The 22873-nt window shown below is 40.2% G+C and overlaps 1 protein-coding gene across 4 annotated transcripts in view; it reads left to right on the top strand.

Moving 5' to 3' along the window:
- VPS13A (vacuolar protein sorting 13 homolog A) overlaps window positions 1–22873 on the top strand; it is a 285176-nt gene that overhangs the window by 196699 nt on the left and 65604 nt on the right. For 3 of the 4 annotated variants that reach the window (XR_013346200.1, XM_077817554.1, XM_077817553.1), the window contains exons 55-60: window positions 3406–3559; window positions 4593–4739; window positions 5039–5120; window positions 11685–11754; window positions 12763–12868; window positions 16689–16802. Coding sequence is in view for 2 of the 4 variants with exons in the window: in XM_077817554.1 (XP_077673680.1) it covers window positions 3406–3559; window positions 4593–4739; window positions 5039–5120; window positions 11685–11754; window positions 12763–12868; window positions 16689–16802 (673 nt within the window). In the remaining 2 variants the exon portion in view is untranslated. Of the gene's footprint in view, window positions 1–3405; window positions 3560–4592; window positions 4740–5038; window positions 5121–11684; window positions 11755–12762; window positions 12869–14704; window positions 14822–16688; window positions 16803–22873 lie in introns of all 4 variants that reach the window. The other variant, XR_013346201.1, reaches the window with a different exon arrangement.

Here is a 22873-nt window from a genome sequence, read left to right as displayed (position 1 = left end):
GTATGTGCTTTTTATGGGTATGTGTGTACAGTATGTCATATTAAACTTTCTGCTGCACAGCTTCTCTCCTCATTCATCACTAATGGGTAATACCTCCCACCTGTGGAATTTGGAAGGAGTCCACACTGGTGTAGACTCCAAGTCTAAGCCCTACCCTTCAGCTTAGGCAACCAGATTGTCGTCTTCCACCAGGGGAACAAGTTAGCAGTTCAGTTTCTCCCAGCCAGTATGTTTTATAACTAATTTTTATGTTTTTGTGCAGTAGCAACTTCATTTTAGCTTCTAGCTCCTCTCTCCCTCTGCTGAGTTGCGGAATTACCATAGTGTTAAGGCTATAACCCTCTATTTTCTCCTGTATAACACTTCATGAGCAGCTCCCTCTGACCCCATCACAACAGAGAAGCCCTACTAGCATCTAACCAAGTCTGAGATGTGCTATATATTTATAAGGACTCTCAGAGGGCAAGCGATGGCGACACAAGTCACAAATCCTTACTCATCCAGAAGGGTGAGCTATTCCTCTTCTTTTTGATCAATACTCTGCATCCAGATTCTTTAAAAAACAGCTGGTGGTAACTACAGCAAGGCTCAGGTTGCAAGTTATGCATCTGTATCCATTCAGGGACAAAATCCTAATCAGTGCCCACTCATATTTGCCAGGTGCTGGAAATGGTTCAAAATCAGGAGGAAGTTTTTGATCCCAATACAGAGAGCTGCTTTACCAGGGTCAAAATAGGCATGGCTCTACAAATGTTTGCCATAGTGGTAAAATTATGGTCAAAGAACCAAAACTTCATTGAATCACTATTTTTCTCACAGCAATCTCCCATATCCAGTTGCCAACTAGGATTGCTGGTGGCATGCACAGGTGTTATCACCTGAGTGGGATTTCTCAAAATGTGTCTCCAGAAATTCCTTCAAAGTATGTAGAACTGCACAGTAGACACAATGCAAAATTAAGCATCATTTCCACATAAAATGACCTCACTTGTGGGCAGGTAAGGACATAGAACATCCTAAAAAAACAACCTGCTTTTCACTTTAGATCCGTGCATACTCACTACAGAAGCAAGCCTGTCAGAGAGGGGAACATACCTTGGGTACAAAACAAGTATGGGTCCCTCATTTTGGAAAAAGGAAGACATTAGTTCTCTCAAGCTTACATATTGTTCTGTACCATTTTTCAAAATCTCAGCACATTCATCCTTTTAGTTCACTTGGACAGCTCTGTCAGTGACATGTCTGAACAAAAACGTAGGAATGACTCTATGGGATCAGACTAGTGGGTTCATCATGTCCAGTATTCTGTTTGTATCTGACTGGGGCCAGCGTCAGATGCTTCAGGGAAAGGTGCAAAAAACCCTGTAGTGGGCAATTCTGGAATAATTGCTTGAAAAGGAAAAGGAAATTTTCCTACATCTGGTTGCTAGAGGTTGGCATATGCTGTGAAGCATGAATGTTCACATGCTTTCCAAAACTGCAGAATAACTAGGAGTGAAAGCTTCTTCCAGAAGCAATGTTGTGGGCAGAGAAGAATCTGATGCCATTCTGAACTGTTCATGTAAAGGATACGAAAAGAGGAGGAGAAAGAACTGAGGTCATTTTCTTAGTCTTGCACTGGCTTGGTTTGGACCTGATAGAGACAGCCAAGGAATTTCCATTGTACCTGCAGAAGAAACCAGACTTCTTCAGCCAGGGTCTCTATCTGGATATGGACCACCTACAGTTAACAGCCTGGGGTATCTAAAGAGGAGTGGGTTCTCATTTAGCCTTGTAGATGCATTTTGATATCCCAGCGGAACTCAGCCAGAACTCAATTCATTCATTGATCCGGTCAAGTTTCATTTCTGGTCTGAGGGTAAACAAGTATCCTGAAGTTCTGGTGACCTCAGCTACACTGGAATTTCTCCAGGATGTTTGGTTCTTGTCCTAAAATTAACCACTATAGAACAGTAGGTACCAATTCTAATGGCAACAGGCTCTTTGACTGAAGATCCTCAGATGTCAGGGTTCATCAGGATGGCCAGAGGAGACAAGCCTGCAACCAGCTATTCTAGTTGCATTTAGAAAGAGACGTTTCAGAATTAGTGCCCAAATGTTGTGGTGTGAGAAAAAGATTATTCTTATAGTACCAGCAATCTGTCTGGTAAATTCTTCTTACCATACTTGTTGGGAAATGGTTCTCCCATCAATTTTTTTCATTCCTTAGCATTCCTTTAGAAAGGTTTGCCATAAATGGACATTTATAAAGCTCTAAAGATGTCTCTCAAGTGTATGCAGTACACATAATAAGTGTATCCTGTTATCTCGTTTTATCCAAAATACCAGGGGTGAAATCCTGGCTCAGTTGAAGCCTGTGGAGTTTTGTATTGGCATCAGTGACGAGCACTTTAGGCCTCAAAGATGCTGCAGGCAAGATGTTAAAATCCTGCACCAGTTAGCATGCTAGACATGAGTGAAACCATTCCTGGAGGAAATTAAGCATGCTAGTGGCATTGTGGGTAGAAAATAAGGTCTGAATATCTTCTGAGGAAACTAGCAAGGTAGGTTTCTTTCCATTAAAAAGATTTTGCTTCATATGGGAGGAACAGGCTATTATTCTACTGTAATATAAATTGTTCCTTATTCCTTCCCCTGTCCCACACACACACTTCTGTGATTCATGGCTCACTTCTTGCCATTTTTGCGGATGAGGTGAGAATGCTGGACAGCACAATGTGAAATTTCAGCAAATTTTCTTTTGGTTATCAGCTTCTCTCCTCATTCAGCCCACCCCGGTAGTCTGGTAAATGACCAAAATATAGTTTGTAACCAATTGAAAATTTTCTACAAAGAGAGACGTAAACATAGAATTGCCTGAAGGTTAATTAATGTAATTACAAGTTGTTGATTTAATGCTTATGATTTGTTGTTTCGCATTCATATACAATTCTGGCAAAACTCTTCTGTTGGCCTCAAATGAAGGGAGGGGCTTACTCCTAAGCCTCCAGAACAGTTCTGGGTTATTTCTGAATTCCACAGGTGAGAGGCATTACTTGTTCATTAGGAATGAGGAGAGAAACTAAGATATTCAGGTAAGAAATTTTTCATTTTGTATCTTGAACAACTCTGGTAAGGGGAACTGTGTATAGTTTTTTTTTAAACCCTCTTGGATAGATATGCAGCAGCAATCAAAATTAAATACTACCTAGTACTAATACTAAGTTGCCAATAAATAAATAAAATAACCAGAAAGAGTACTCCATGAAATTTGGTATTTTTTGTTTTTGTCTGTCATATGTTTTATATGTATTGAGGATCCACGTCCAGCAAAATATTTAAAATGATAAAATTGTCAAAATAAACTTGAAACTCCTAATCTTTCATTCTTTTATGTTTACCATTTGTTTTGTTTTCATTTACAAGTTCTGATGTAGTTTGGGAGACAAAACCCAAGAAGAAATCAAGGTGGAGGCCAATGAGCATTAAGCAAACTGAAAAGTTAGAGAGAGAATTTAAAGAATACAGTGAGCTGTCCCCTTCAGAAAACAAGATTGTTGAGCTGGAAACAAATGTTATGGTAATATTTGATAGAACTCTTTACTCTTAGATATTAATTTGTATATAGAGATATACATACATACGTACATACAGGGCAAGAGAAGAGGGAAAATTCTATACATAGCATCAAATTTGGACAAAATTCCAGTAGAGTCCATTTGAAAACCTTTCTATATATATCTCCAGAAAGGATACATTAAGACCTTGAAAGCTACTGTGTCTAGTTTGTTTTTAGCCTTTACCTTATTTAAGGAGGCATAACCGATTGCAGGTTGTGTGTTCATAAAATCTGCACACACATACACAGTCAAGGAGCGTTACACTTCTTCACATGATGTTTAATACAAACTTTTTGACACTACAGCTTTTTCTGCTTACATATTTTGTTATGGAATTCTTTAAACAATTATAAATATTATCACTGCTAACATACAAGCAAATAATAAATGTATAGCTTTACTGTGGTAATATACAGCAAAGGTAACAGTATAATTAAATATGTGGTTGATAAAGTGCTATTGGTAAGATAGCATAATAGAATAGCTATGCATGTTTCATTTCTAGGCAAGGTGAATCACTTAAAGCAGTGTTTCATATCATACTGTAACTACCAAGCAGAACATTATAAATGATTTTTTTAAAAATTAAAAAGTACATTAAGATCTGAATCTTCCTTTTTCTGTATGTAGTAGGTTTATACTTAAATAATTTGTGCAGGAAACTGAGTCCAGGCTCCTGCCACCTGCAAGTTTATATCTTAGGATGACGTTGTTCACCATACTATTGTACATCAACTTTAGATAGCTACATGTAAATAGATGAATAAACCCTCAAAATAAGTGTACAAACTTAGGTCCTAGTCTTGCTTCCGTTGAAGTTAATGACTATCCCCGTTAACTTGAATTGGAGAACATTCTAACATTTGAGCAGTAACACTTTTTAATATTAGTTTTAAAGTTGACTTTCAAAAACGTACACTTTAAAATTAGAGTTTCTGGTTACTGAAGCACACAGCACACCTATGGGTTTTTTTATATATATTAATATTACAGGTTTGTTTAACTCCTAATGGTGGTAACATGAAAATCCAACAACCAAACGAAATTCCTGTAAGAAGAAATTATTTGCCAGCTTTAAATGTAGAATATAGTACATCTGCGCATCAAAAGTCCGTCAGAGTCCAAGTTTACTGGATACAGGTGAGTCTTCCAAAGAACTAAAATGTATGATGACAGACTTAGTAAAGTTACTGTTCAAGAATTGTTTACAATGTTAGGGCTACAGAAATTAGTTTTTCTAAGTTTTGTAACCCAAATGATCTTTTTCAGGAATATATTGAACGCTTTTTGGATCAGTCACTTTTGTGTTTGGCGTGTGTAAAGGATATTTTAGTGTTTCTGTATGTTGCTTACCTAGAGTTTCTTTTTTAATTTTTAATAAACAGTTGCTACTTGAACAGCTAACATACATCATCTTATCCTGTCCTTACCCTTGTCAGATACAAAACCAGATTCCTGGAGCCATATTTCCTTCTGTGTTTTATCCTATTAAACCTCCAAAGTCCATCACCCTGGATTCAGGTTTGTGGATATAGTATAATATATTTCACAGTTCTTACAGAAATATAAATATATATTTTATGTGCATTTGTAAGTGGCTTAGGTTGTCACTATAAGCAGAATAGAAGTTGGTCTCTTTAAAACAGAAAGATGTGCATGAAAAAGAGAGAGGCCACTATCAGTTAAATGACCATAAAACTTGATAACTACAGAGAAAACAAATATTAATATTAAGGAATGAATGATCCAGCCCATCCACCTAAAACCAAATGTACTATGACTGGAAGGCATATTTGGGTGAAATTCTCATAATTTTAACCAAAAAAAAAAAAACCCCTCTTTCATGCCACCAACATTAGATGTTTCATCCACTATACATAATACTTATTTGACACACGCTTTTAATACTCTCAGAGAATGCACACACTTCCCCAAATTTACAACTGGTGCAAGTTGAATCATTTAAATCAATAGAGTTGCACCTTGCTTACACCAGGTTTGAATTTTGTCCTCAATCTTTGTTGTCATAGCACAGAAACAGGAGATGAAGTTTAAAAAAAACACTGCTGGCCAGTGGTTCTCAACCTGCGGGCCACTTACAGCCCAATCAGCACAGCCCTGCGGCCCGTGTGATATCCTCAGGACCATACAGATAGTACTGGATGCAGCCCACAATGGTATTTAGGTTAAGAACCACTGCTATAGGCCATAAGAGTAAGGATACACTCCAGAGCTATTTCAAAGCCTCAGTTGTAGCCATTCAACCCATATTTTTTTTTTATATATATTTAGTAAGGAAAGGCAACTAGAAGGCAAGCAAGTGGCTCATCATCTAGGGGTCCGATCCTTAATTGGAATGAGAGTTTCTGGTTCTGTTCTAGTTGCATCCTTGATGTGATTTGTGATGAGCAATGGGGGTTCTAACTTTGTGGTTACAAGGAAGTTATATTATATCCATGAAAAGCAAATGTACAGGTGAGGAACTCCTTGGGGAAACATTAGAGAAATTAGTAGCTGAGAATAGAGAAAGGACTCAACCTTCACTATCAAAGCCAGCATAGAAGTCAGTTGGTTGCTCCCAACACCAACTTTATCTGAGAAGGGACTATTACCTTAGCTGAAGGGAAAATGTGGGGCAGGAGTTCCCAATAAAACCTAGATAAATTTTCCTCCAAGCCTTCAAAATCTTCAGCATGACAAAGAAAAAAAATAGAGCATTTGTGTAGGAGAACTCACAATTCATGTACAAGCCTTTTTTTCCCATATTCTCCTCTCCCAGAGTCTTAGGAAATTGTAGGTAGAAGTCTCGGCAAGGCACTGGTTGCAATTTACGCATCTATACCCATATATAGACAACATGCCAATCAGTGCTCTGTCCAGAGAAACAGACCAATTCCTAATTGGAAAGAATTCATACCTACCAGTTATTGAATAGCTCATCTTGATTTTGAACTCCAGTGCAAAGAGTTACTCACCCAGTGGTCAAAACAGGCAGGGGTCTGGACATAAGTTTACTATCATGGTAAAGATTTTTTAGAGATGCAAAATTCCATTCCATTTTCTGGGAGTTGTCATCTATAGACAATTATGTCCAGTGGCTAGGATGTGTGGTGCCATGCATTGGCATCATTCCCTGAATGGGTTTCTCAGAACGCACCTACAGAAATTCCTTCTGAGGACATGGAAACATGCACCTGATAAAATGCAAAATTAGGTATCCTTTTTGGATCGCAACCAGATGTCCCTTTCTGGGGCAGGTAAATACAAAAAACATTCTGAAAGCCAACCCAATATTTGCTCTAAACACTTGTATACTCATTTTGGAAGCAAGTTTCATAGGATGAAGAACATACTTGGAAGACAAATTTCCAAAATCTTAATACACATCGACAACAATACTATGTCTCAGCCAGAACAAGCACATCCCACAAAAAAATTGACATAGGAGATTGGGCCAGTTGTCGATTGAGTCCAATATCTTGTCTATGACTGTGGCTAGCATCAGCTGCTTCAGAAGAAGGTACAAGAAACCACATTAGTGGACTATTATGATGCTCACAAAGGAAGTTTCCTCCTACTTTCTGTTACGGATTGGCTTCTGATCTGAGCATGAACGTAGATAGCTCTTCCCAAACCAGGGAGTAACCAGAGGTTAAAGCTTCTCTGCAGCAATGGAAGTAATGTCCTGGGCAGAGGGCATTTTCTGAGTTTTCAAGACAACTCACTTAAAGGATATAGAAAAGGAAAGGGGAAGATTGAAGGCATCCTCCTAGTCTTCCATTGCAGAAGGCCCTTTGGACTTGTTGGGCGGTCAAGGGACTGACAGTGCACCTGCAGAGAAGACCAGGACTCTTGAAGCATCAGGATTGGGAATACCTACAGTTAACAGCATAGTTATTGAAAAAGACGTATAGTTCAGCAGGATTTCTCTGATAGTCTCTCATACATTTTTGGAGTGCAGATAGAACTCAACCAGGAAATCTCATTAATTAATCTGGTCCAATTATATTGCTAGTGTCAGGGGAAACAAAGCTCTTTGGGGGGCAGGGACTGCCTCTTTGTACAGTACCCAGGCCAATGAGGCCCCAATCTCTAGATGCTACAATACAAATATAATAATAATCACAAAGTTCTGGTGATCTCAGCTACTTTAGAGTTTCTTCAGAATGATTTGATTGGATTCCTATAAACAAGCATCCTAGAAATGTGGTATCAGCCCTTGTGGCATTCTATAGGTAGGCACTTTGGGCTGTCCATTTGAGTATCATCAGATGCCAAGATTAATTAGAATGACATTACCTCCAAAAGGTAATTAATTATATCAAAAGTTAGGTTTTGGAATTAATTCCCCTATCTGTACAAGACCCATATTGCTGTTGCCATATGAATAAGGTTATTTTTGTAGCTGCAGAAATGTTTCTGCTCAAGATGAATTCCTTTTTCCACAATTCCTGGAAAATGGTTCTCCCATCATTTTGTTCTGACCCTTAGCATTGCTTTGGAAGGTTGTGGCATAAATGGGCATTCGTAGTCTATGACTACAGTAGCCTAAACACTACAGTAATAAAAATAATACTTAAAACTAATGGCTGAAGCATGTGGAGTATATACACCAGTTGTCCCAGTTCATCTCATTCTATCCAAATTGCCAAGGCCTGGGTGCATCAAAGTGGCTGCAAGCTGGATTTTAAATCCTGCACCAGTTGGCATCCTTTTGTGATTCACTGTTTATTACTTCCCACTGAGGGATGAGGAGAAAAGCTATATAATTGAATGAGAAATTTCCTAGCTGATAATTTTCATTATGTTAGCAGCTTCTCTCCTCATTAAGCCTACCCTAGTAGCCTGGAAAATTAGCATATAAATGGTTTGTAGGTTGTTGTAGCCGTGCTGGTCCCTGGATATTAGAGAGATATGAAGTAGGTGAATTAATTATTTTTATTGGACCAACTTCTGTTGGTGAAAGAGACAAGCTTTTGAGGTTAAACAAAGCTTATCACTTTTACCAACAGAAGTTGGTTCAGTATTACCTCACCCATGTTGTGTCTCAGAATACAAATAGAAATTTTTCTTGAAAGGGAGACATAGACATATTACCATCTTAACTTGATATTCATTAATCAGTCTTATCTTAATGCTAATAATTGGTTTCTGGAGTGTTCCTATAGCTTTAGAAGACCTCTTCCAGAGTTGTAGGGTGGGGCTTAGTGCTGGAGCCTCCATCAACAGTATTAGACTTGGAATCTTCTCTCCTGGTATACTCTGAGCCAGTTTGTGGACTGGAAGCATTAAAGGCATAGCTCTCGATCGCCTCTGTCTTGCAGCGGTTCCTTACAAATGAAATACCGTGCTTGGTCTTCTGCTTTTCCCCCTGCTTTGCCATTTGGGGTGGGATGGAGGTTGAAGGAAGAGGCCAAGAGTGGGTGCTGTGTACATATTCCTTTCACATAAAAAGTGTGTGTGATGGGAAGGAGGTGATCCCTGTCTGAAAAAGGGCTGGGGAGGAGAAAGAGAAGCTCAGGAAAATAAGAAAGGAATGGACTATTTGCAGGGTGAATAAAAATCAGTGGGTTTTTTTTTTTAATTTAAAAGGTTAAATTGTTTTTAAATTAAATACAGGTTTATTTTTAAACACATGATTTAACATATTTGAAATTGACAACTGAAGTTAAGGCCTAAACTTATTATAGTATATTAAAATTAATGCAAAGTAAAATATTAAGCAGCACGTTTGCTGCCAATTTTTAAAGAAATTCAAGCCACTGAACTGCTGGAAGTCCATGGCTAAAACCTGGTACCAGAGTTTGCTGAAATGCTAAACCAGCTTTTGACATCCGAAGCCTCTTCTGTAAGTTTATAGATAATATTTTCTTCCTTTGTTTGTTCAGCTATGTCAGTGCAGTGACTAAAGTTTATTTGAAGTTTAAGAAACAATTTGGGAGTTTGGAAAACAAACTTTCCTGCTTTTTTTAATCTATGAATAAAAACTAGGTCTGAGAAGGTTAGAGCTACTAATTCTAAAATCTTGAAGGACATAGTGACTAAAAACAATCAGTTCAATTCACTAACTACAGATAATACTTCCTTTGTTTAATGAATAGGCCAATATTTAATGCAAAACGTATTGTGGTAAACTTTTTTTAATGTATCCAGCACTTTTCAGGTTGGGTTTTTTTTTTTTTTTTTCAAAAAAACGTTGCTGTCTTTGTGCAAGTTTAATTGTATTTGAATGTCCATCCAAATAGATCTTGACACAAATCACAAGTAAAAAAATTAATGTAGTAAATAAGAAGTGCACTGTTCACCATTTTGCAACGTACAAAAAATACAAATTTCAGTAAATGTGGGTTAAGACACACAGTTGCTTTAAATAAGTGTATAGATATGGTATATCCTCCTGGCTAGCAAAAAGAAACACCAAAGTTAGTATAAATTGTATATTTAGTTTAGTTTATTAACGAATGAGAATCAGCCTTTCTTTATGAAAATAACTGAAAAGCACAAATGCAAAACATGATTAAAATCATTTATTTAAATCAAGGTTTCCTGCTTGCTGATTTAAATTATGATTAAAATCAGTTATTTATATAGCTTTGATGTAAGTCATTCCACTCCGGCTATTTGTTGATATTCAGTAGCTTTGAATGTTGATAAGTTAGGGTGAAGGCACTGGACTGCTCTTGCATTTATATCACCAGCCAGTGTTTTTAGTGGGAAGAATGGGCATGTCTTAGCTCCAGACATGAGCTGGTGTTGCCACTGATATTTGTGTGATGAAAGGTATACCCCATTAGTGGGGGGAAAGGTCTGGAGCCAGAATAGATCATTTTTAGCTATAAGTCTCTGTATGCAATACAAAAAAGTGTTGATTTTGTGTTTTTAATTTGAGTGAATGTATTGCTTATGCAAGGCTTAGATCAGTAGCCTTGGAAATTGGATAGGTATGGTTCAGGAATCTGCAGTGCAAATTTGACAGGTCAATGCTGTAGATCCATGGTTCTCAACCAGGGGTACTTATACCCTCGGGGTATTCAGAGGTCCTTCAGGGGGTACATCAACTCATCTAGATATTTGCCTAGTATTACAACAGGCTACATAAAAAGCCCTATCAAAATCAGTACAAACTAAAATTTCATACAGTGACTTACTTATGCTGAAATTTGTGTACAATATTTACATTCCAATTGATATATTTTATAATTATATGGTAAAATGAGAAAGTAGGCAGTTTTTCGGTAATGGTGTGCTGAGACACTTTTGTATTTTTATGTCTGATTTCATAAGCAAGTAGTTCTTAAGCGAGGTGAAACTTAAGGGTACACAAGACATATCAGACTCTCAAAAAGGGTACAATAGGCAGGAAAGGCTGCTGTAAATGTTGACTGCTGCAGAGATTATCTGCAGAAATTAGAGAGCTCATTTCCCATGTATATAATCTTCCTACTGTATTTGCCACTCCATGCATCTGATGAAGTGGGTTTTAGCCCACAAAAGCTTATGCCCAAATAAATTTGTTAGTCTCTAAGGTGCCACAAGTACTCCTTGTTCTTTTTGCTGATACAGTCTAACACGACTACCACTCTGAAACCTGTCTCCATTACTGGCCATTTTAAAATCAAGATTGGATGTTTTGTAAAGATAAGCCCTAGCTCAAACAAGAATTAATTCAGGAAAGTCTTTGTTATGTGGGAAGTTAAACTAGATAATCACAATGGTCCTTTCTGACCTTAGAATATATGAATAAAAGATTAAATTATAGCATTAGCTATATTATATATAGCTAAAATAACCTCCAAAGCATTCATTTTGCTATCAAGTGAAAATGCTATGTTTCTAATAGTTGGTAGGCTGGAGTAGAGTTTTTTGATGTTCCATTTCCGTCTCCTCTTCCCCCCTGCCTGCTCCTCTTACTTCTCCTTCATTTGAATCACATGAGTGCCCATTCCTTCCATTGTATTCTATTTTATGGGATTTAAATACTGCAGATAATCAGGATCATAAATGGCATTTTTATATCAGGAAAATTTAGTTCATACATATTTCTTATAAAACCTATACTGACCTCTTGGTTTTACCTCTTTATAGCACCAAAGCCGTTTATTGATGTGAGTGTTGTCATGAGGACTGCAGGGCATTCTCAAATATCGCGTATTAAGTAAGTATATTTTACATATTCCATTATGGTGGAACGTTTAAACTTTCCAAAACCATTATCTTTTCTTCTAGCAGAGGTACTCTTTCAATTAATAGAAAACTCCTTGTTGTGTGCTATTTTCCTTATGTGCTATTTTCCAAAAATTTTTGGAGTCCTGTCTGTATTACATTTCTGATTGTAACATATAGGAAGATGTGTATTTTTATGTACTTGCAATGAAAAATAGCTAAACTGATTTTGCTCACACTTTTGGAAATAAACTTCACTTGTGGACTGAGACAAAGCAAGGTAAATTTCAACCCAAAAGAAATTAATTTCAGAAAGATAGCAGTTGGGGGAAAAATGGAATGTGGAACTCAGGCTTATTTGACCTGTTAGTTACCTGTGTGAGCACTAACAGTTCTGCATTAGAGCAAGCATTTGTTAACAATGTCACATATACAGCATTTGTTTAAGTTAAAAGGTGTTATATAGTGAAATTATTTCTGGTTATAGCAAATGTGGAGTTCAAATGTTACACTTCTGTTGTTGTTGTTCATATTGCCATAGCACCTTGGAACCCTGGTCAGAGATCAGGACCTCATTGTGCTAGATGCTGTTCAAACACAGAAGAAAGAGATGATCCCTGCCCCAAGGGGCTTGCAGTCTAAAGTATAAGACAAGAGAGATCAGTGATAGATATAAGACCAATGTGGAGTACAAGTAAACAAAGAGTACTGGTCAGTATGATAAGCAGTGAGTGGTCTCTACACACAAGCAGCCTAACTGTTGTCAAATTTTTAATAGTATTCATGGCAAAGAAGAGTCTTGAGGAGAAGGATAAGGTTTTTTTGGATGCTCACTGGGAGCACCTCCAAACCTTCTTTGACAAATGGCAGTGGATTGTTTAAGGAATTATTTTGTATCTATAGTTCATAAATAGCTAGTTTTAATACAATTTGAAGCTTTGCTTTTACAAACAATAAATTGCTGCTGTTTAATAGTTTATTGTTTTACTGTCATATCTAGGTACTTTAAGGTGCTGATTCAGGAAATGGATCTCAAATTAGATCTTGGATTCCTGTATGCATTGGCTGAACTCTTTACACAGGCTGAGGTGCCCAAGGACCAAGAGGTAGAAGTCTTTTTCATAAATAGAGAGTGTATTTTTAATTTGTAAAACATTACACAGATGTATGCAGCTTGGGCTTCTGCTGCTGTAGGCAGTGTAACAAAGTTCCTCTTCTACCTCGGTGGGTCCTGCGCTTTTTGGCAGATTTGCTTACCTCGGAGATTCACGGCAGCCCTCAGTTTGGCCACTTTTGTGGCTCAGATCCTCTGTTCACTCAGATGACCTCATCACTGGCCAGCATGGGGAAAAGGAAAGAGAATAATCCCCGCAGTTTCTTCTGATCCACCACGTGGGTCGGGGAACAACCCAGAGACCTTCCCCTCTGGTGGAACCCACAGTCCAGGTCAACTCCTCCTGTGTCTGATCAGGAGTTGGGAGGTTTGGAGGGAACCCCGGGCCCGCCCTCTACTCCAGGTTCCAGCCCAGGGCCCTATGGACTAGAGCTGTCTAGAGTGCCTCTGGAACAGCTGTGCCACAGCTATAACTCCCTGGGCTACTTCCCCATGGCCTCCTCCCAACACCTTGGTTTATCCTCACCACAGGATCTTCCTCCTAGTGTCTGATAATCCTTGTACTCCTCAGTCCTCCACCAGTACGCCTTCTCATTCTCAGCTCCTAGTGCCTCTTGCTCCCAGCTCCTCGCACTCACACCACAAACTGAAGTGAGCTCCTTTTTAAACTCAGGTGCCCTGATTAGCCAGCCTGCCCTAATTGATTCTGGTAGCTTTTTAATTGGCTCTAGGTATCCTAATTAGCCAGCCTGCCTGCCTGCCTTAATTTGTTCCAGCAAGTTCCTTCTTGTTCTGGAACTGCCCCTGTTACCTTACCCAGGGAAGATGGACCTGCTTAATCTGGGACTAATATATTCGCTACCATGGCCGAGGCATGTTTGGCATCATGGAGAAAGTCAAATGACATTTCTTTGTGAAGCTTGTAGAAGGCCCACCTACCCCTCTGGAAGCTAAGGAATATGTGCAGCAGCTCCGAAACAGAACCATTATTCATACACTATGACACCCTAATCCAGCTGTATATATATTCTTCATAGTTTGAAAATGTGTAAATAAAAATAAGATTGTAAGACCAAAAAAACCCCTACTCTCCTGTAGCCATCTGGCCTGACCCTGTCACAGCAGTAACAGCTGACAATGATGTCCATGGTACAGATTGAGCAAGATTCACAGGATTGCTGTTGAGCTACAGTTTTTAGTAGCTGTTTACTGTCCCATGTAGACAGCAGGTTTTCTGCTTCTCCTTTCCCCTCATTTTGGCATAACATACAGGGAAGGAATACAGGCCTCAGAATAGAAAATGAGACGGACATTGTGCAGGAGCCAGGATCCAGCTCCCTCTTCCTAGTAGCAGGCTGATCCTTTGCACTATGGGCAAGGTCAGGAAAAGAGGGACAACAGTCATCCTTCCCTGAGCCTTCCAGGAGGACTAGGAGAAGCGAGACCCTCAGAGAGGAAAGTAGGGGAACAGATTCAACCACGACAAGCTTTCCCCTCTCCTCCCCTGGAGAGGAAGGGAAAAAAGATCCTGGCATGTGGGAAGAGGATTCCAACGTCTAAGTGAGGTGCCACTGGATTGAGTATGTGTGAGTGTGTGGAAGGAGAAGGGAAGACAAGTGATTGTTATAGCGTGAGGGATAATGATCAGGTCTGCTGCAGTTGTAAGAGTGCATTGTGTGTTTGGGGATGAGAGATAGTGGTGCTGCACAAATGAAAGGGAAATCGTAAGAATTTGGATTGAGAGAGTACATGAATGGATTGGGGAAGTGATAGACTGGAACTGTAGCCATTTCAGCAACTATAACAGTTACACTTGGATCCTATATAGGACTGCACATCTGTTGATCTCAAAGAGCTTAGCAGAAAGGAAGTATCATCCTTCTCTTGAGACAAAAAGAGGTGAAGTGACTGCCCAAAGTCTCTCAGCAGGGAAGTGGAAGAGGCAGTAAGTAGTATGTTCTCTAGGGACTTTTGCTACAACAAAAAGAAAACATAGACAGTCTCAACCATACCATACACAAAGGACAAATTCACCTATTTTTTACCATCAATAGCCTTCAGAACCCCCCAGGAAATGTCAAAAAATGCAGAAGAAAAGACCACCTGGCTGCTTCTACTTTTTCATCAAATCAACGTCAATCAACAAGCATCCCTTTTGACAGGATTCATAATAGCTACAGACCAAACATTACTTCAGATCTAGTGATCTCTCCTTTTTTCTCTACTGCCTTTGGACGTGGTCTTTTCTGGTTTTGGAGAGCATGGAATATTAGTATATCAGACAAATGGGTGTTGGAAATTATTTCAACAGGTTATACCGTCAAGTTTCATACCATACCCATCTTCCCTGTCCCTTTTCAGGGACCGCAACTCATGAGAGGCTTCTAATTTAAAAGGTAGATTCTTTCATTCAGCCGGGGGCGATAGAAACTGTTTCCTCCTTAGCACAGAGCGTAAGTTTTTTATTCCAAATATTTCCTCATATTCAAAAAGAAGGCAGAATGGAAGCTCATCCTAGATCTCAGAATGTTCAGTGTCTTCATTCACAGTTGAATATTCACAGTGGTTACACTGGCCTTCATAATACTGATGCTAGATGAGAGTGATTGGTTTCTAGCTCTTGACCTGAAGAATGCTGCTGCTTCGAGTAGTGTCCCTATGGTTGCTCCACTGTTGGTGTGCTTGTGTCCCTGTGTTGCTGATTGGAGAACTTCAGTAGCAGTGTCCTTTAGGCTCACACATGTGCTGCCTCTCCTCCTGCTGTGCCATGAGGCTAGTCAGTGCGCGCGAGCTAACACCCCTCAGTTCCTTTCTCAACTGCCCCTGGCTAGAGATGGGGCCATTCATAGTCCGTTAGGACCATTATTTTTGATTTACGTTTCTATAGTTAGCCTCCTAGTTCTTAGTTGTAGTTCTAGTTGTACTTATTTGACCAGGGCCCAGGCAACTTCGGTGGCCTCTCTGAAAAATGTTCCCTTAAAAAACATCTGTAAATTGCCACATGTAGCCCTATGTGTACCTTTGCAAGACCATGTACTTTAGTGGAGGTATCTTCGTCAGATGCCTCTTTTGGTAAGGCTGTTCTTCACGCTATCATAGATAGGATTCAGTGCACCCACCACTGTAGTTAGAGTATTGCTTGAGAGTCAACTAGAGTGAAATACCAACTGGGACAAGCTTTGCTTTGGATTTCTCATTCACTATATGGGATTTGAGGTAGAGACAGAACTGGAGTGGCAGTTGGTTTTGCACCACTGTTTGTACCTTCAGTAGGGAGCACAAGGATAGTTAGTGCATGTGCGGACCGAGCTGATACTGCTAACAAAAATCTTCCATGGGGCGTATGCGTATCAAGAGTAGTACACACAGCAACTACACATCTCCAGTTACTGTACAGGTAAATAATCTCTTTACCTGTCCACTTGTCTACAGCTCTGCATCTATATCTTTCACTTCATTTGGTGTATCTTCTGGCAAGATAAATATGAATTCTAGAAGAGGTTTTTAAAGATTTGTATCAATTATAGAATAACTTTTATGTATTTATTTGACCCAGGCTCTGTATTTATCTATTATTTGAATTTTAAAATAAGATTTTACATTGAGATAGATCTTTAGAAATTTGCTTGTAGTTTATTGCACCAAATAATACAATAGAAATTCTATTTTGAAGTAATATCAGCAGAATGTAGATCATACAGTGTTTCTGGCAATTAGTTTATTACATCTCCCTGAAAACTATTTGTATTGTTGAGTTTAATGCTTTAACAAGTATTGTAATTCTAAAACTAATTTTTCAAATATTTTGACAGGTTGAACTTTTCAAAAAGGATATAGAATCTGTCCAAAAAGAATTGATGAGTATGTCATCAACAGATACATCACAAATCAGCTTGTATGAATATTTTCATATCTCTCCAATCAAGGTATGTAGATTACAGAAAATGATTAAAATTTCTGTTTTTTAGTGAAGGAAGGGGGGGAATTTCCTTTTCATGCCACATTCTGAGAACGGAGAAATAAGAGAGAGAAGAGGGGTAGAGCTAGAGAACAATGCCGAAGGAAGTTAACTTGGCATTTCTACCAATATGTATAAGGAGGGTTTCCCCTGATGCTGTGTGGACATTTCAGCATATCAGAAGGTTCAGTTCTAACAAACAGCGCTACTGTCATCCTTTACAATTCCCTGACATTTTCTTTTTCATAGGATTGTCTGTATCTCAACTTTCATTAACATATAACAGCCTCCGCCAGCCGACAGTTCCCTCTGTCTTCTAAGAATTTTGTGAGATTAAATTTGTCTTCCAGGTTTTTCTCTTGCTTCCCAAATGCTGGTGCATTTCAGACTTGCAATGTAAAGTTTATGTAGCCAGACACATTGCAGGCTGGGGAAAGAAATCTTTCTTTTAAGAACCCATACACACAGGATTCTCAATACTTGGGCTAGCACTCCTTAGCATGACACTTGCAGAATTCCCTTAGATCTGAGGTGTAAGACTCTATGGGGCAGCAGTAGTGGATGGTAGAGTACCAGTTATGATCCTTTCTGGCACTCTCTCTGACTACATCCTTAGGTATTCAGTTGCAATGACAGATATTTCAAACCAGTTCTTTCATCACCATGGTTAGAGAAGGAATTGCTTGCTGCAGTCTGCTGTGTATGGATCTAATTCATACATCTTTTTACTTGCTAGTTTTGTACCTTGTCAGTCTCTACTTCTAAATTGTTTGTCCAGTCCTGATGTCTACAATTCAAGAAGGTTATTGAAAAATTGGAGATGATTCAGAGAAGAACCACAAGAATGACTAAAGGATTAGAGAATGTGCCTTATGGTGATAGATTCAAGGAGCTCAGTCTATTTAGCTTATCAAAGAGAAGTGCTAACCACATTGTAGTTTACAAATACCTGCATGGGGAATAAATGAAAGGAGGCATGAGTCCACTGCCACTCAGTTCCTTCTCAACCCCAATAGCTAGAGACAGAGCATTCTGCTGCCCACTGTATTCAGCTCCCAACATTTTGCCTTTGACTTTTTATCTTATTTACTTCATTTATTATCATTTCTCTCTATTTTCATTTCTTTGTGCCTTTTATTTAACACGGTTGTACTTCTGGGAAAGGTGGTTTTTTCTCCTCTCCTCTTCTTGGACGTGTCATTTATGCTGGAGCACAGCTTGTTATGCCCCAGGATTTAAGCCCTGTCAGACCTGCCACAGTGATGGACATTCCAGTTGCCTTCTCTGTTTGGGGGACTCTTACAACCTTTTTAATGCAAGGTTTATCTGGGTTTCAAGGGCCGATCTAATGTCACAGGCTGCCTTGGTCCCTGTTACTCCCTTGTCTATGGCCCTGGAGAATAAATCTCTAAAGAAGAGGAAACATACCTCTCCAGGCAAGGAAATGAAGAAGAGCAGTGGGTCACCCCATAAAACCCAGGGAAGGTTTCATCAGATTCGGAGATCTCTGTACCGAGACCGATCCCGATACTGTACTATCCTACTCTCCTGAGTCCCTTTCATTAAGAGGAACCTAGGAAACCTATCAAACATCACAGGCACAGTGACTATGATTTTCCCTTCCCTTATTCCTCCTCCCCAGTGGGATTACTGGGACCCAGGGGTTCACTGCAGGGACCAATTCTATTTGATACCTAAGAAAAAACCCTGGCATCCACTGGTGGTGTATCAGCCAGTGACTCTTGCAGATAGTCCTGGTACTGCACACCTCATACTGCACACTTGTCCAGTACCCGATGATGAACAGGAAGAGTAAGAGTCTTATACTGAGGAGATCTTTCCTCCCTCTATAAAGTCCTCTTCATCTCCAAATGAGGCAGTAATGCCATCACCACCCTCCTATACTGATGATTTCAAAACCTTCCAGGACTTCATTAAGTGGCAAGCAGACTCTCTTCAAATCCCACTAGTGTAAATCCATGGCCATGGTGGTGGTCATGAGAACAGCATCCTGGCTCCACTGCTCTGGTCTTCCAAAAGATGTGCAAACCACGTTTGATGACCTGCCATTTGAAGGGCCTAAGCTCTTCAGTGGGCACACAGACTCTGCTCTGCACCCAGAACAATCTTGCACTCATTGGGGATGTATGTGCCTGCAAAAAAAAGGTGGTGTGCTGGAGCCCAAACTTCTCAAAGATTGAGACTATTTCAGTACCATCAGTATACTTTCTCTAAGCCCCAGGAGCCCTTCCATTGAAAGCCCAAACTACAAAAACCGGGGCCGCCCACCCCTACTTCTGCCCAATCAGCCCCTCCCTGTAAGAGGCACTTTTGATGCCTGGATCATGAGCGTCAGGCAACCCACTTCAGTGAATCAGTTGCTATGCCACTTAAACCCATTCTGAAGACCGACTATCTCACTACTTACCTGCCTAGGAATCTCTTACCTCAGACAAGTAAGTTACTCTGTACACTTCCATTCCATTCCTCCTTTCACCCCACACCATCCCACTTCAGGGACCCTTCTCATGGGGAACTCCTAAAATAAGAAGTTCATTCCCTCCTCCTTTTGGAAGCAATAGAGCCAGTCCCACTAGAGGTTCATTCTTCTAATCAAATTACTTTCATGTTCCCAAGAAAGACAGAGGGTGGATACCTCAGGAACTTGAACAACTGTGTCTTAGTACAATACTTCAGAATGGTGACATTAGCTACCATAACCCCATCCTTAGATCCGGAAGACTGGTTCATTGCCGTCAATCTGCAGGACGCCTACTTTCATGTATCCATCCATCCCTCCCACAAGTGCTTTCTATGCTTTGTAATAGGGGCAGAGTGCTATCAATATTGATTTCTGTCCTTCAGATTCTCCACAGGTCCAAGGGAGTTGGCAAACCGTGGTAGCCGCTCAGATCCGCCGGTGGGAAATATCGGTATTCCCATACTTGGACAACTGGATTCTCAGAGGTTGAATGCCTCGAGGTCCATTCAGCAAAGTCCAGGGAAATTAACACTAACACTATTCCAATCTCTGGGCCTTTGTATCAACCACAAGAAATCCATGCTCACTCCAGTACAGAGAGTAGACTTTATAGAATCTACTCTAGACTCCACAACAGCAACCGTCTACCCACCCAAGGAGAGATTCTCCACCCTGTTCTACCTGATATCAGAGTGACAGTTCAGTCCATAAACAATCATAAGGACTTGCCTACAGATGTTGGGCCACATGTCGGCCTCCAAGTAGGTAATTTCCCATGTGAGGATGCACCTCAGATACCTTCAGACATAGATAAGAGTAGTGTATCCTCCAGACACAGCCACTCCGTCACCATGCCTGGGGAAGTGTTGGACTCTCTTACATGGTGGAAAAACTCACCATCTTACAACCAGCACCTTCGAAGACCCTCACAACAGATGCATCTCTGTTGGAATGGGAATTCACCTGCAGGGAGACACAGCACAATGCAAATGGTTGGGACGGGTATTGGCCCTCCATAGCAATATCCTGGAATTAAGAGCAGTATGATATGCTCGCCAACACTTCCTTCAAGCCATACGAGGTCACTCCATCAGACTAACTCTGGACAACAGGGCAGCAATGTATTACATCAACCACCAGGGCATTATGTGCATTATTCCAGTCATTATGCACGGAGTCGCTAGGATTGTGCAATTGGCGCATCTACCATCAGATCAAAATATCAGTAGTCTATTTACCATTCTTCCAGAATACAATTGCTGGCTCCTTTAGCAGACACTTTTGGCAAGGTGGAAGCTCAACGACTCTGTCTTCTGCAGCATCTGCCAGATCTGGGCCATACCACGAGTTGACCTCTTTGCCACTGTGAACAACACAAGATGTTGTCTGTTCTACTCCAAGGGAGATTATGGCCCCAGCTCTCTTGGGGATTCCCTGATTATGCCATGGCCCCATACCCTGCTGTATGCTTACCCACCTATACCACTAATCCTCAAGACCCTTCTCAAGCTGCGCTGAGAAGGAGCAAGAGCTATCCCCATAATACCTGTTTGGCCAAGGCAGGTGTGGTACTGAAACCTTTATTCACCTTTCAGAGGTGACACTCCTCAGACTTCCTATCATGAAGGACCTCTTGACATAGAACTCAGGGATATTCATCCTTCCTAATTCCTCCTCCCTCAATCTGAGAGCATGGCTGCTCAGTGACTCCCAAGCATGGAATTGACCTTCTTGGTACAGTTGAGTCAGTTGTCTTATCCGGTAGACAGTGGCTCTCAACCTTTCCAGACTCTGTACTCCTTTCAGGAGTCTGATTTGTCTTGCATACCTCAGGTTTTACCTCACTTAAAAACTACTTGCTTACAAAATCAGACATAAAAATACAAAAGCACACTGTTACTGAAAAATTGCTTATTTTCACCATATAATTATAAAATCAATTGGAATATAAATATATATTTATTTATGATCTGGAGGATGGTGTAGATTGCACTCTCAGCAAATTTGCGGATGATACTAAACTGGGAGGAGTGGTAGATACGCTGGAGGGGAGGGATAGGATACAGAAGGACCTAGACAAATTGGAGGATTGGGCCAAAAGAAATCTGATGAGGTTCAATAAGGATAAGTGCAGGGTCCTGCACTTAGGATGGAAGAATCCAATGCACTGCTACAGACTAGGGGCCGAATGGCTAGGCAGCAGTTCTGCGGAAAAGGACCTAGGGGTGACAGTGGACGAGAAGCTGGATATGAGTCAGCAGTGTGCCCTTGTTGCCAAGAAGGCCAATGGCATTTTGGGATGTATAAGTAGGGGCATAGCTAGCAGATCGAGGGACGTGATCGTTCCCCTCTATTCGACATTGGTGAGGCCTCATCTGGAGTACTGTGTCCAGTTTTGGGCCCCACACTACAAGAAGGATGTGGATAAATTGGAGAGAGTCCAGCGAAGGGCAACAAAAATGATTAGGGGTCTAGAACACATGACTTATGAGGAGAGGCTGAGGGAGCTGGGATTGTTTAGTCTGCAGAAGAGAAGAATGAGGGGGGATTTGATAGATGCTTTCAACTACCTGAAAGGGGGTTCCAAAGAGGATGACTCTAGACTGTTCTCAATGGTAGCAGATGACAGAACAAGGAGTAATGGTCTCAAGTTGCAGTGGGGGAGGTTTAGATTGGATATTAGGAAAAACTTTTTCACTATGAGGGTAGTGAAACACTGGAATGCGTTACCTAGGGAGGTGGTAGAATCTCCTTCCTTAGAGGTTTTTAAGGTCAGGCTTGACAAAGCCCTGGCTGGGATGATTTAACTGGGAATTGGTCCTGCTTCAAGCAGGGGGTTGGACTAGATGACCTTCTGGGGTCCCTTCCAACCCTGATATTCTATGATTCTATGATTTGTACTTACATTTCATTGTATAATATATACAACAATATGAACAAGTCATATGAAATTTTAGTTTGCACTGACTTTGCTAGGGCTTTTTATGTAGTGTGTTGTAAAACTAGGCAAGAATCTAGTTGAGTTAATGTACCCTTGGAAGACCTCTGCATACCCCCAGGGGTGTGTTTACCCCTGGTTGAATACCACTCAAGTGCTCTAGAAGTGCTGTATGTAAGCTCAAAAGCTGGTCTCTTTCACCAATAGAAGTTGATATTAAAGATATTACGTCACCCACCTTGTGTCTCTAACAACGTAATGTGTCAATCATGCATATGTAGCCTGGGATTATTTAAGAGTGCAAAGTGCACCTGTCTCAAGTAACAGTTTCTTTATTCAGGCAGCTACTTAGAGTTAAGAAGATGAGATTGGTAAAACACACTCAAATTTTATTAATGCACACAAATATAATAGAAATAATAGAAAAATCAACATTCATAACTATAAGATTAGTACAGTTAAGTGGTTTCCTGAATTGTGCATACTTACAACCTTATGGAGACCGTTAGAAAAAAAAAAGATGGAAGAAACAGCTAGGGAAGCTCACCCTAACAGCAAGACACTGGGCCAGGCTTGCTACCTGGTTGCCCCATGTCATCATCTGAGTGGATCTAGGGAC

The sequence above is a fragment of the Eretmochelys imbricata genome, chromosome 5 (genome assembly GCF_965152235.1).
Source record: "Eretmochelys imbricata isolate rEreImb1 chromosome 5, rEreImb1.hap1, whole genome shotgun sequence".
Classification (NCBI taxonomy): Eukaryota; Metazoa; Chordata; order Testudines; family Cheloniidae; genus Eretmochelys; species Eretmochelys imbricata.
This window is presented reverse-complemented; position numbering and strand designations above follow the sequence as displayed.